Here is a 15,690-nt window from a genome sequence, read left to right as displayed (position 1 = left end):
AAATGGATTGGATAGTTCAGAGTCTAAATTATTAGTATTTAAAATAAATTTATACGGAACTGTACTATGATGTTTTGATGTGAGTTTGTACTTCATTTACAAGTTAAGGTAATGGTATGTGCAAGATCAGCAGTGAGTGCTGCCTCCATTGCATTGCACGTGTGTAAAATCCAGTGTGTTTTACACTGCTCTAGCCATTGTGTCTCACACGGTCCTGTTACACACTGAATCAGGTTTATTGACTGATGTTTCCTGTGTGCTTATTGGATAAGTTAATCAAAATGACATTATTATCTTATATATACCTAACATCAAGCATCTGATATATTTCTGAATTATATATTCCAAAATCCTTGAGTTTCTCTATTTACTAGTTCCTAAAGGACTCTTCAGTTTTAGCCCATTAATAAGGGGGTGATAGAGGTTCCTCATACAGACATTTTGATTTTACTGGGCATATCTGCATGTGTATATCATAGTCACTATGACAGCACAAAAGAAATCTTTGGTTTCTGGGAATCAGAGAGACAGAAACTATTAGTTTAATATTTAAAACTGAATTTATTTTATTGAACATTCTTTAATTTTTTATTAGATATTTTCTTTATTTACATTTTAAATGTTACTTCCTTTCCTAGTTTCCCCTCTGAAAAACCCCTATCCCGCCCCTCCCCCCGCCGCCCCTACTCCCCAACCCACCCACTTCCATTCCTGGCCCTGGCATTCCCTTATACTGTGGCAAAGAACCTTCACAGGACCTGGTGCTTCTCCTTCCATTGATGACCTACTAGGCGTTCCTCTGCTACATAGCTAGCTAGAGCCACAAGTCCCACCATGTGTTTCCTTTGATTGGTGATTTAGTCCCAAGGAGCTCTGGGGGTACTGGTTAGTTCATATTGATGTTCCTCATATGGGGATGCAAACCCCTTCAGCTACTTGGGTACTTTCTCTAACTCCTTCCTTGGGGACTCATTGAAGGTTCTGATGGACAGATTCAACATGTAAGTAAAAGAGGTCTAGAGTTGGAGCTACAAAAAGATACTTTGGCAGTTGAAATTAGATAGAAATTCAGACTCCAAAATCCACAAAGCAATTAGAAAAAGACTAAAGAAGATAAACAGAGTTTATGGGACAGGAGGGGAAAGGCTTCTCTCTGTTTTACCATAGGGACAAAAACCAAATGTTGGCCAGGCAGTGGTGGCACACGCCTTTAATCCCAGTACTCGGGAGGCAGAGGCAGGCGGATTTCTGAGTTCGAGGCCAGCCTGGTCTACAAAGTGAGTGCCAGGACAGCCAGGGTTACACAGAGAAACACTGTCTTGAAAAAACAACAACAACAAACAAACAAACAACCGAAAAACAAACATTGTAAGTCCAGCTCACAGGCCTCACTCTCTTCACCTAAGTTCTTTTATCAATTTTAGCTGAGAATTAAGATTTAAAGTAAATTCAGAGGAGAATAGTGGTTCACCGCACTGGAGACATGTCAAAGGACATGGATGACAAGTAAAGGGCACAACAGGAAATGGTGTCTTGCCCATAACAGACTTTTATGTAAGTTTTGGGACAAAAGCTTGTCTTTCATTTTTTTTTTATATCCCTTCATTTTATTTATTTATTTATTTATTTACTTATTTATTTATTTATAAATTACACTCCAGATTTTACTCCCCTCCTGGTCTACCATCCAACTGGTTCACATTCCATAACTCCCTCCAGACCCTCTGTTTCCATGAGGATCTCCCCACCCCAACCCCCACCTCAGCAGACCTCTAAATTCCTTGGGGCCTCTAAGGAGTTATTCACCTGAGGGTTAGGTGCAACTTCTTTGACTGAATCAAGACCAGGCAGTCCTCTGGTGTATATGTGTTGGGGGCCTCATATCAGCTGGTGTATGCTGCCTGGTTGGTAATCCAAGGTTTGAGAGATCTCAGGGGTCCAGGTTAATTGAGACTGCTGGTCCTCCTACAGGGTCACTCTTCTCCTCAGCTTCTTCCAGCATTTCCCTAATTCAACAACAGGGTTCAGCAGCTTCTGTCCATTGGTTGGGTGCAAATATCTGCACCTGACTCTTTCAGCTGCTTGTTGGGTCTTTCTAACTACAGTCATGAAAGGTCCCTTTTTGTGTGTGTTCCATAGCTTTAGTAATAGTGTCAGGCCTTGGGGCCTCCCCTTGAGCTGGATCCCATTTTGGGCCTGTCCCTGGACCTTATTTTCCTCAGGCCCCTCTCCATTTCCAACCCTGCAGTTCTTTCAGACAGGGACAAGTATGGGTCAGAGTTTTGATGGTGGTATGGAAACCTTATCCCTCACTTGATGCCCTGTCTTTCTGTTAGAGGTGGGCTCTACAATCCCGACTGTAGGACATTTCATCTAAGGTCCATCCCTTTAAGTCCTGAGAGTCTTTCAAGTCCCAGGTCTCTGGTACATTCTGGAGGGTTCTCCTAACCTCTTACCTCCCAAGGTTGCCTCTTTCCATTCTTTCTGCTGGGCCTCAGGCCTTCAGTCCTTTCCACCCACCCAATAACGTATCATGTTTCTCTCTTCCCCTCTCTGTCACCTTTCCCACCCAGGTCCTTCTGACCCTCTCCTTTCCTGTGATTTGTTTCTTCTCTCTCTCAAGTGGTATTAGGGCATCCTCAATTGGGCCCTTCAGCTTGTTAAACTTTTTGCATTCTGTGAATTGTGTCCTGGGTATTCTGTACTTTTTTATTGTTTTGGTTAATATCCATTTATTAGAGAGTACATACCATGTGTGTCTTTTTGGTCTCACTCAGGATATTTTCTAGTTCCATCCATTTGCCTGCAAAACTTAGGATGTACTCATTCTTAATAGCTATGTAGTATTCCATTGTGTAAATGAACCACATTTTCTGTATCTAGTCTTTCTGTTGTGGGATATTTGGTTCTTTCCAGCTTCTGGCTATCACAGATAAGGCTGCTATGAAGATAGTGGAACATGTGCTCCTGTGGCATTGTGGAGCATCTTTTGGGTTTATCCCCAAGAGTGGTATTGCTATGTTTTTAGGTAGATCTATTTCAAATTTTTTGAGGAGCCTCCAGCTTGATTTCCAGAGTGGATGTAACAGTGTTCAAACCCACCAGCAATGGAAGAGTGTTTCTCTTTCTCCACATCCTGGCCAATATGTGTTGTCACCTGAGGTTTTGAGCTTAACCATTCTATAAGGTGGAATCTGAGGGTTGTTTTGATTTGCATTTCTCTGATCATTAAGGGCTTTGAATGTTTCTTCTCAGACACTCAAAACTCCTCTGTTGTGAATTCTTAGTTTAATTCTACAGCCCATTTTTGATTGGGTTGTTTGGTTTCTAGGTGATTAGCTTCTCCACTATATAAACAAAGTAAAAAAAAAAAAAAAAAAAAGAAAGAAAGAAAAAAGATCATCTCCTGAGATGCAGAAATAGCATTTAACAAAATAAAATGCCCCTTCATTTCTAAAGTATTGGATAGATCCTGAATTCAAGGCCCAATTTCTAAACATAATAAATACAATTCACTGCAAACCAATAGCCAATAGTAAATTAAATGATGAGATACATGAAGCATATCCACTAAAATCAGAGATAAGAAAAGAATGCCCACTCTCCCCATATCCATTCAATATAGTTCTTGCAGTCCTAGCTAGACAATAAGACAAATACAAAGAGATCAAGGAGATACAAATTGGCAAAGAAGAAATAAAGCTATCAGTATTTTCAGATGATGTGATAGTATACATAAGCAACCCCAGAAATTCTACCAGAGAACTTTTCCAGCTGATAAACAACTTCTGCAAAGTGACCAGATATAAAGTTAACTAAACTAAATCAGTAGCCTGCCTTTATACAAATGATAAGCAGGCTGAGAAAGAAATTAGGGAAACATTCTCTTCAAAATAGTCACAAATTATACAAAAGATCTTGAGGTAACTCTAACCAAAGAAGTGAAAGGTCTGTATAACAATAACTTCTCGTCTCTCAAGAAAGAAATCATACAAGATCTCAGAAAATAGCGAGATCTCCCATGCTCATGGATAGGCAGAATTAATATAGTAAAAATGGCCATCTTACAAAAGGTAATCTACAGATTCAATACAATCCCCATCAAAATCCCAACCCAATTCTTCAAAGGCATGGAAAGAGCAATTCTTAAATTCATCTGGAAAGGCAGAAACGTAAAATAATAAATATTAAAAACAAATTTTAACCATAAAAGAACAGCTCAGGGAATCACCATTCCTGATCTCAAGCTATAGTACAGAGCAATAGTGACAAAAACTGCATGGTATTGGTACAGAGACAGAAACATTGAAGATCCAGAAATAAAACCACATACTTAACACAAATTTGATCTTTGACAAAGAAGCCAAAAATATACAATGGATAAAAGAAAGCGTCTTCAATAAGTGGTGCTTGTCTAACTGGGTGTCTGTACATAGAAAAATGAAAATAGACCCCTTTTTATCACCTAGCACAAACCTCAAGTCCAAGTGGATCAAGGACTTTAACATAAAACCAGATACACTAAATCTAATAGAAGAGAAATCGGGAAAGAGCCTTGAACTCATTGGCACAGGGGGAAATTTCCTAAACAGAATCCCAATGGCTCACGCTCTAAGAATTGACAAATGGCACCTCATGAAACTGGAAAGCTTCTGGAAGGCAAAGGACAAAGTCAATCAAACAAATAGGCAGCCTACAGATCAGGAATAAATCTTCATTAACCTTATAGCTGGTAGAGGACTAATACCAAAAATATAAAAAGGGACAAAAGCTTTTCAAGACTAACAGTCCAATCTTCTCTTTACCAATATCCATCAATGAGAATTAGGTGAAATCTACAGAGATTATTTAGTAACACACACACATGGGCTTTCTTGTGGTAGTAATGAAGAATATGATCTCTTCCTCAAAGGATCTCCCAGTTGGTGAGTCAGACAAGGAGCATTCTATTGCATTGCACTGTGTGGGGCAGGATGCTGGGGAGGCTCTCCTCTGCCAGTGAGCACTTGAAGGCTTTGGGGGCCAAAATACTACAGAAAAGTTAATTAAATATATTAATGTGGACTTAAGAAAGGCAACATGGGTAGGAAAAAGTAGATTTTTGGTGGTTGCCTCATAAAGGCAAAGGCAAATTATATGCCATGTGTTCACATATGGAAAGGGAACTTTCTACATATTTTTTTGAAAGAATGGGTACCAGGACCCAACTAAGTAATGATTTCAAGGATAGATTGTGTCTTTCAAATAAAAGCAACTTATTTGGGTTTCAATTCAGCTCAGGCTCTTTTCTCTCATACTGTTTACTCAACCTTAAGGTTTAAATATTCAACATCTTGGTAACAATGTATGCTTCACTTAAATAAAAGCACATTGAATTGGCAATGTTAAGGTAAATCTTACTGTGATCCTTTTTATATGTTTTATCATCTATATGAAAGCACCCAAATCAGTTCCAATGAAAAAAAATCTCATCTGTGATTTCTAATTCCTTACTATATTCATGTAACTAATCAACACATAAAGAGAAAAACAAATCTGCTCATGGTAGATTTCTAATACTGTTGCAGTTAACACTCAGAACCTTTTTTCTGAAACCTTCACAAGATTTCAGTAAAGACCGGGATATTGTTTGTTTCTATTTTCTCTATAAAATTAGTATCCTGAAATCCATAATTTAGACTTCTATAAAGGTCTTAGTAGTTAAAATATTCTTTCCAGATATGCTGATATTTATGAAAGCTTTGAAATCCCCAATCAAACAAGATGGAATGTGATGATAGCAGGGGATAGTCTACCTTTCTTCTGAGCATCAAGGGGTCTGTACAGGAGGTGTGCATAGAGCACTGGTGTAAGAAAAAGACAAATGTTAACCAAGTCCATGGGAGAGGCCAGAACACTTCAGCACCTGAGACAGGATCACTGGATGTACTGGATTATGTGACACCCATATTCATCTCTGGTTTCTGGATGGTTCAAGGTTTCATAATATAGTTATGGCAAATGTTGTTTTATAATGTGTTCTTTTGTTTTCCTATGTAATTATGCTACACTGTGTTATAACAAGGTACACTATTCTATATTTAATAGCTTTTAGCTGTCATTTAATTAATAATTTTTTGCATATTTACATATTTTGCATATTTGTGTATATATATATAAGAACCTATTTGTATATATACTTGTAGGGGTCAGGGATTGATATTGAGTAACTTCCTCAATATCTGACTCTCTCTCTCTCTCTGTCTGACTCTCTCTTTTTATGTATGTATGTTTGTCTGAGTATGGAGATACACATGTAAACCACAGCATATGTGGAGATATGAGAGGAATTGGTTCTTTGCTCCATCCATGTAGGCTCAGATTATAAGGCTTGGTAACAAACACCCTTAGTTGTTGCTGAGACCTATCATGGGGATGATCCATCTTAATTTTGAAGAGTCTGCCATTCAATTCACCAATCTGATCACCAATTTGGTAAAACTACCTGGCCAAACTACCCCCAGGATAGCCTTGCCTCTTCTTCACAGTGACTGTAGTTATTGATTCTTGTAGTCTTATGCAAGCTTTGAGCTGAGGACCCAGATTGTGTTCTCATATTTAGACATTAATTACATTATAGAATGAATTATCTCTTCAGTCCTGGGTATCTTTGTAATCAAATTGAAAATTATAGACTTCTATCCACCAGAAACCTTGACCATTTCTTTTTTCCCTCACCTATGGGCATAGCAGTCAGAGATAGAAAGGTTTCTTGCTTGCTCTTTCTCATTTATTTGTGTCCTTGGTTTTTTTAATAAAACATTTTTCAGAACCATGTTCACCACTTTTTTGAGACAAGTTTTGTTCAAAGAGGACAATGAAACATTGCAGAAAATCCATTGAACATGATTATACTTCCCAGATTTCAGATGAAAATCCTTGAACCACTCACTTTGTCCTTTGGAATCCTGCTCACATGTATCCTCCCACATTGATTCCCCATCCTGCTCTGTAAATTAGATACAGATTTGGCAAGAAGAATCAATTGCATTCATTTTATAAAGATATTTTAAACTTGAGGATAAAGGAATGGGTCTCCCTCTCTCCTTCCCTCCCTTCCTACCTCCCTTGCTCCCTCCCTCCCTCCCTCCCTCCCTCCTTCCTTCCTTCCTTCCTTCCTTCCTTCCTTCCTTCCTTCCTTCCTTCCTTTCTCTCTCGTTCTTTCTCTCTCTTTCTTTCTCTCTTTCTCTCTTTCTTCTTTCTTGAGTTAAGGACATTGGAGAACAAGTGTCTCACAAACTCATGCTCCCTCCAGAGGTGGTGAAAGAATGTAGTCTCTCAGTCTTTCTCTCTCCCAACTTCTGTAGCTGCAGGTATCCCTTGGCTTGTAGCCAAATTATACCATCTATGCCTCTGGCATTCTAGTGTTCCTTCTTTTCCTCTCTGTCGAATTTCATTATTCCACATTCTTGCAAAGACAGGCAGAACAGGATTTTGAACTCACTGAGTAATCCCACATGAACTCCATACTTCAAAATTTTAAGTTAGTCAACTTACAAAGAAGACTCTTTTCCAAGTAAGATCACATTTGTAAATTCTGTGGATTAGGGTGTTGGCATGCTTGTTCAGGAAGTCATCAAAAATAGCATGAAACTAATGTTCTACCAATCATCATGGTGAGGACACACCAAAACACAGAAATCAGCACAATATAGATAGGAGGCACAATCATTTCTGAGAATTATACCAGTAAAAAATTTTAGTTTTTACATGACGTAAAATTCTTTGTATTAACGCTTTAGAAATGGGGACTCCAGTTTCTTAAGAAAGAAAGCCTGAAAACCTACTTATGTTTCTATGGCCTACTATCTGTACATTTCCATTCCCAAATGACAACTAGCTAGATATTTATAGAGTCCTGGCACTGGAGGAGCTGTGATGTAGAAAGAGCTTTCAGTGTGTTTTCCTATGTTTAAAAAAAAAAGTGCTAATTCATTCTATGTGTAATTGTAGACTGTTGACTAAACATTGCACTTGGTGTTAATCTAGATCACAGATGATGTTCCCTTTGGAAAGGCAGTCAGATAGCTGTTTTATGACTGAGGATCTTAGGTCACTTAGTATTGTATGGTGATGATATTTTGTAATGAGTCAATATGTAACTATTGTCATGAGAGATGCCAGGTAGCAAAGTGGACAATTTAAAACAGAAGGAAAGGAAAAACATCGAATTGTAAAACAACAGTCTTGTTACAAATCTCTAAATACATAGCTAACTGTGGCAGTTGATTTTAACATACACATTGAAGGAAAATTGTAGAAAGTAGTAATGGTAAGGAGATTGGCTTCACTAAAAGTTAATTTTCATGAACTCGTTACCATGAAACTATTCCCATAAGGACTTTCAAGTACAAAAATATGTGTTAATTATAGTAGACATTACATTTGCTTCATACCCTTATGTATTAAGTACTGTGCAAGCATACTTTTACCATGCTGAAAATGCATAGGTTTAGCAGTTTCTTTTGCTTTGCAAAGTGTTTATAAATAAATAAAACTTATAACACAATGATAAGTTCTTAATTAAAACTCTTGTCCATACTTCTTAAACACCATGCTAACTTTCCTTTCTGTTGACCTTAAGACTATCTGCATTTCACTTGACTTGACCAAGAAAATTTGAATTACATTTGCAAGTCAAATATCTCAAAAAGGTACAATGTCTACTGATTATCTCTACAGCCCTTTATTTTGTACAAAATGGTAGCAAGAACTTTATTTAACTGTGGCTCAATTTTTTTTAAACCATACTGTTATATAAAAGACAAAGGAAGAAGTATTAACTCCTTGGTTGCAAATGAATGGGGCCTGGATCAAAGTCATATTTAGGTATTAAGAATACCATATATGAACTTTCCAGAAGCTGTACAGATAATATGATATGCTGTCATGTTTCCTATGATTATCGACTAAATATAAAATGTCAGCAGAGATTATAATCTACAGTCTTGTTAAAAATGCAGAGGAAAAATAAATTATAGAAAATGTTTGCATGTAAATACCTGAAAATATTAAAAATAATATTGAAAAATACCCAGATACTTTGGCTTATTAGTTTAAATTATATTCCTTTCTCTTTGTTTTCTCTATCATGGAATGTATGTTTTATTCCTACAGGGCTATTAACTGCCCTCACAACTGTATAAACATACTACAGACTGATGCTTCAGTTGAGAGAAAATTACTTCTTAGGAATGAGAAGGCCAAACGAGAGATGGTGGTGAGGAAGGTTTCATCCTGGGTCTTTTCTCTTGGGAAATAGGGGGCTAACACCTCAATGTCCCCATGGGAATTGCTTTGTGAGGATACAGAAACTGAAGCATAGAGAATACACATGAGCTCTTAGGCACCACTTTTTTCCGAGATGTCTAATCTAGATGATCAGGTCCTGAAAGGTTATGGCATCAACCGTGTGTGCATCTGCACATATAGCAACTGTGTTAGTTTGAAATCAGGAATCCATGGGGATGAAAGCCTGCAACTCCACAACAAATGCAGTTATTACTAAAGGAAAAAAAATGGGGATATAAACTTCTGTGAAAAACATCCTTTGATATCCAATTCTGCATGACAAAATGCTATCAATAATCACATGGAAAGTTAATCTGGGTTCTGTTCAGACTACTCGCTAAAGATAGAATAAAAGTATCCATCTTATGTATGTATGTATTCATTAATTAATTTTTTTTACAGTGCAGTCATTAGCCTCTCCTGGTCTGCCCTCCCACAGTTCCACATCCCATTTCTCCTTATCCCCTGTCTCCAAGGGGACATCCCCATTCTCACACCACACCTCTACCTCATGCCACTTTACCCCACCAGACCTCCCTACTCCCTGAGGCCTCAAGTCCCTGGAGCGTTGGGCTCATCTCCCTCTGAAGCAAGACCAGGCAGTTCTATGCTATATATGTGTTGGGGGCATCGGAGAAACTAGTATCCACTTTTACCCAGTAAAAGGGAATGCTGTGTCACACCTGTTTCACCTGATGGCTTTTCCTGTAATTGTGCCATTTCTTCACTGAGCCTTCCTGCTTGCACCTATGCATTTCTCAATATACTGCTCACATTCTATGATATGAAACTTTCTCAGAAAAATATTTGGAAACTGTCAGTCTCTTAAATTTCAACATACAACCACAAGCTTATATGCTTTCCTGTATTTTGAAATTGATCTCGTCTTTGATTTATTTCGAGCAACATATATCTTCCTTTATCAGCCATATGAAGACAAATGAATGTGAATATAACTCATGGTTCCTTAGTCGTTTGTTTATCTAACACATATTTTCTGAACACTCATTATGCATTTAAATTGGTTATTTGTTGCTCAGGAAGTCTCAGTTTAACCTCATATCTCCAACGTCTATCAAATCTTCATTACTATAACATTTCTTATCATAGTATACCGATGAAACTGTAAACTTTTTTTTTTTGATTATCCAGCAACTGAATTTTCTAGAGATATTTGGAGAAAATTATTCGAAAAATAAATAACATTTAAATATAGACAAAAGATAAAACATATATTATTCACAATTTAAGCTATGCAAAAGGAGTGGTAGAGAAAATATCTGCCAAAATAATAATCTAAAATTTCAGATTAAAGGAAGGAAAGAAATTTGTATCAGAGCATAGCAGGACAGATGAAGTGTAGAAAAGGAAGGTCACACATGGCCCAAAGCATTCAGTAATATATGAGAAAACAAATCTCAGATATAAGGTCTCCCTTCATTTATATCTGTAGCTACATTAAGATATTTATATACCAAGAAAGATATATATTGTCTATATATTTATACAAAATATAGATATTCTTATGGCTATGATTCTATATTATTTTATCTTTATTAATATATTATAGTCACATATATTAAGAGATATTATAACATTTATTTTTTATTAATATGATATTCCCAGAATCATATGTTATTTGGTTTTGTTTTTATTAAGTAATTGAAATTCACTGATGGATAGACTAACTGATTTTCCTATCAGATGCTTTTGTTTGTTTGTTTTGTTTTACTTTTTTAGGATTTAATTCTTTTTTTGTTCTCTCTTTTTTTATTGGATATTTTCCTTAATTACATTTCAAATGTTTTCCCCTTTCCTGGTCTCCTCTTTTGAAAACCCCCTATCCCATCTGCCCTCCTCCTGCTTCTATGAGGGTGTTCCCCCACCTACCCACCCACTCTCTTCTTCCCTTCATGGCATTCTCCTACACTGGAGCATCAAACATCCTCAGGCCTAAGGGCTTCTCCTCCCACTAAGTCCAACAAGGCCATCCTCTGCCACATATGCACCCAGAGCCATGGGTCCCTCCGTATGTATTCTTTGGTTGGTGGTCCAGTTACTGTGAGCTCTGGGGGGGGGGTCTTTTTTTTTTTACTATTTATGAATAGATCTCATTTATAATGATTCAATATTCAGTTTATTGAAGCTAAAGTCATTGCAAATATAATAGCCTAAACAATGGGATTGGTGTTATAAGAAATTAGGAAAAATAAAATTATGACTATTAAAGTTAAAATATTTATATTTATTTATTTATGGTGCAAGAATGTTAATTTCAGTTGGTATATTTCTGTCTCATGTGATTCCTCTAATAAGTCAGTACCAGGACATATTATAATATTATAGCAATTCAATTGTCCTCTTCAAATAAATATGAGATAAAGGACAAAAAATACAATAGCAGAAGTCAAAAAAAGAGAGAACAAGTTAAGATAAAGAAACCATAAACTTATACAATATTGAAATGCAAGGGAGCCAAGGGAAAAAACCAAAGCTTCCAGTAATTCCATAGTAAAATTAAAGTTGACTTTAAAACAAATAGAATGGGTATTCCTTTGTGCCATTACCTTTAAATTACTAAAAAACAAAAAACAAAAAACACAGAACACAGTATATAAGAAATTAAAGAGAACTAGAAAATCAAAATCAAATTTGTCACTCAACAACAACAAAACTATCTTCTAATAAATACCATCAACCATGTTCATGTGCACTTTAAATCATAAGTCTTTTCAACTTAAAACCAGAACAAGGTCCAAAGGTCAATGTACCTTCTTGTTCTCATAATACTCCCCAATCCACCCACTGGCATTCCCCTGTACTGGGGCATATGATCTTCACAAGACCAAGGGCCTCTCCTCCCATTGATGGCCAACTAGGCCATCCTCTGCTACTATGAAACTAGAGACACGGGCTCCGGGGGGTACTAGTTAGTTCATTTTGTTGATCCTCCTATAGGGTTGCAGATCCTTTAGCTCCTTGGTTACTTTCTCTAGCTTCTTTATTAGAGGCCCTGTGTTCTATCCAATAGATGACTGTGAGATTCCACTTCTGTATTTGCCAGGCACTGGCATAGCCTCACAAGCGAGAGCTATATCAGGGTCTTGTTGGCAAAATGTTGCTGGCATATGCAATAGTATATGGGTTTGGTGGTTGTATATGGGATGGATCCCCAGGTGGGGCAGTCTCTGGATGGTCCTACCTTCAGTCTCAGCTCTGAGCTTTGTCTCTGTAACTCCTTCCATGGGTATTTGTTCCCCATTCAAAGATGGCTTTTTATGATATGTTTGCACTTAGAGAAGATACCAATGATGGAAGATTGAAAAAAATAAGTTGGTTGAAATATAATAAAATGCAGATTCCTGAAGGGATATGAGCCCATGTATTTGTTTTGTGAGAGACTATCCAGGATCATTGAGCAAAGGAGAGCTTAGACTCTAATTAATATGGAGGAAATTAATTATCATTGGGAACAAGTCAATTCCATATGATAGTGTAAGCTAGACAGTTAACACTATCCAATATATCCTTAAATTTTAAAATGTATATGTGTTTGATATACCCATCATAAGAGAGAATTATAGGGTTAGAGTTAAAATCTTAATAAAATAAAATCTCAATATACATTTATAAGAAAAAAAAACTACAAGAAATTTTGAAATGTATATTTTTTATTATTTACGGTGCATGTATGGGTTCATTAGCTTTAAGTGCATGAAACTATTCTTTAATAGATTTAATATATTCTATAATGATGATTTCATTTAGTTCACTAAATATAAACTTACTTAAATCAATAATAAATGCAAATAAATTTTATTTTAAAAAGAGTGAATTGATGTTGCCTGGGGCTGATAGGTAAGAACCAAGTAGAATGACTCAATTACTTCGTTTTTGCAATAATTTCATTCATGTGGAAAAAGCAACACCAATGTAAAATTGATGATTAATATAGAAATGCAAGTAAGAGTGTAGTATTAGCATCTCCAGTGTTTTACAGAGTTGCCACTTTGTTCTTTAACAAGTAATAATCCTGCTGCAATTTCTAAATTATCACTGTAGATTTCTTAAAAGAGAGAATATACAGCAGTACTTTCTCATATATACAATGTCAGTCACCAAAAGAAAAAGCATCATTGTAGTAGTATTAGTTCTGTATCATGAAAAAAAATTGATCTTATTTTTTTGAGCTAAAGGACACAAAGCAATCCAACTAATATTCCCTGTGATAATTAATTTATATGAACATTTGTCATGCCTTTCTAAAGATGTGACCCAACCAAGGATTCTATATCTATGTTGAGGTGATGTTGCCCTTCTATGTCATGGAAAAATGTTACTGGGTCATTTTGTATATTGCTGCTTAACTCTAGTAGAAAAACTTATTTTTGTGGTGCAAATTGCTAAATAATGAGGCACAACCAAAAGAGGTTCTGAAAAAAATAATTAAATCAGAGTGCCTTTTCTGTTTGACTACTTACTATTAAAGCAGTATAAGCCTGTTTATATCTTAAACCATGTAAATTACGTGTAATTATGCATCTATTTGGAAGGATGATTTCTGTTTTCTTCAAAATTCTAATAAGGTCATTATATGGCACGATTTGACATAATAAGTCATTTGAGTAGAATATTTGTCCACTTATTTGAATGTTTTGGAAATCAGTAGGACACTGATGACCAGAAATTAGACTGCTTTGAAATTATGGATGATATCGTTTAGTGACAATAATGACTTAACCCAGTATTCTGATGTCTGTGAGTTTGTTGATACTGAAGTTTTTTTCCAATTGTAATAAACACATTTGCCAAATAATATCAGCCCCATAAGTACCTTTTTTTTTTTTGGCCTGAAATACTATTGTGAGATAATCAGGGTTCTGATCTTGAGTATTTATGTCTCTTTTATTGATTAAAATTAAAAGAGATTAAAATATGCAGAATGTGACTGTTATTCTCCTGGGCATGATGAATGGCTAAAGTAGGATGAAATAATAACAACTATAGGGCCAGTGTGGGACCAGTCACTTGTCATGGACTAATTTTACTTTAGGCTGAAATCATAGCATCACATATTACTTCAGTGTCCATAGATATGGCTTTGCATACTCAATGCTAATTTCTGTATAACTAATGCAGAATGGAATTTGTTCTTCTACATCTCATTCTCTTGTCCATACATAATCTATACATAAAGGAGTCTATGGACATTTAAAATTTATGATCCATCTCTTCCAATTGGCAGCAATTTGTTTTCTGTAATCCCAAGATAAATGCTTTGGGAAATTCTGACCTTTTTTCAATAAACGTAGCTTTTAATATTCATGTCTTCATCCAGTTTGTCTTTCAATACAGAGCATCTCAAATAGACATTATCTATAAGGGAGTGTTCTCTCTAGTTAGTTCCTGTGATTACATTATAAACTTAAACGTGGATTTATGGGAAACCATTGTGCATTCTGCAAAGACTTTTGAAGATTATTTTAATCAAATCTGTTTTGCATTTACAAGGAAATTTAAGACCTCAAAATCTTATTCCCCTCTCCCTTTCTTACAACCTCTTTTGCTGTGGATATTTTGGTTCCTGTTAATTGATAAAGTTGGAAGAGGAAGTGAAGGATCTTTGTTTATCCCTTTGTATTTGGAAGGAGTTTAAGGTTCACATGCGTGGGCTAGAACAAGTATTATTTGGGTATAAATTTTGAAATGATGCAAATAATTGTTATTTTCAATTTTTCTAGATAATTCCCTGAGCATTCTGGCAAAACATAATGGATTCAACCGCCAGAAGCAAGAAGTCTACCTTCTGCCTATAGTGATCAGTGACAGTGGAAACCCCCCTCTGAGTAGCACCAGTACGTTGACCATCCGAGTCTGTGGCTGTAGCAATGATGGCGTGGTCCAGTCGTGCAATGTTGAAGCTTATGTCCTTCCTATTGGACTCAGTATGGGCGCCTTAATTGCTATATTAGCATGCATCATTTTGCTGCTCGGTAAGTTGCACAACCTTCATAGCCTACTGCCATAAGTGACTATAAATAAGAATAGTAAAATCTAACCTGGAATGTAACCAACATTAAGATAAAGTGAGAAAGGGTTGTGCAAACTCTGTCCAGGTTGACAGGATTTCAGGTGGCTTTTTCAAACCCATCAACAAGGAGAGTACATACAAATGACAAGGAGAGGGAATGAGACTCTACATTCATCCCAACACCTATAACAAAAGACGGCCTCCAAATAACATGTTGCATGCAAATTTAATGAAAGATGTAATGTTTCTGTGTTCCCTTATTATTGAATATAAATAACACTTGGACTGGGTCATTTTATCATCAGATCTCAGAGTTTAGTAAGATATAA

At 36.2% G+C, this 15,690-nt stretch overlaps 1 protein-coding gene across 9 annotated transcripts in view; it reads left to right on the top strand.

Annotated features, from left to right (window-relative positions):
* Cdh8 (cadherin 8) overlaps nt 1-15,690 on the top strand; it is a 393,196-nt gene that overhangs the window by 369,134 nt on the left and 8,372 nt on the right. For all 9 annotated transcript variants that reach the window (NR_133570.1, NM_001285914.1, NM_001285913.1 and 6 more), the window contains one exon: nt 15,072-15,323. Coding sequence is in view for 8 of the 9 variants with exons in the window: in NM_001285914.1 (NP_001272843.1) it covers nt 15,072-15,323 (252 nt within the window). In the remaining variant the exon portion in view is untranslated. The remainder of the gene's footprint in view (nt 1-15,071; nt 15,324-15,690) is intronic.

This window comes from Mus musculus, chromosome 8 (assembly GCF_000001635.26).
Source record: "Mus musculus strain C57BL/6J chromosome 8, GRCm38.p6 C57BL/6J".
Lineage (NCBI taxonomy): Eukaryota > Metazoa > Chordata > Mammalia > Rodentia > Muridae > Mus > Mus musculus.
This window is presented reverse-complemented; position numbering and strand designations above follow the sequence as displayed.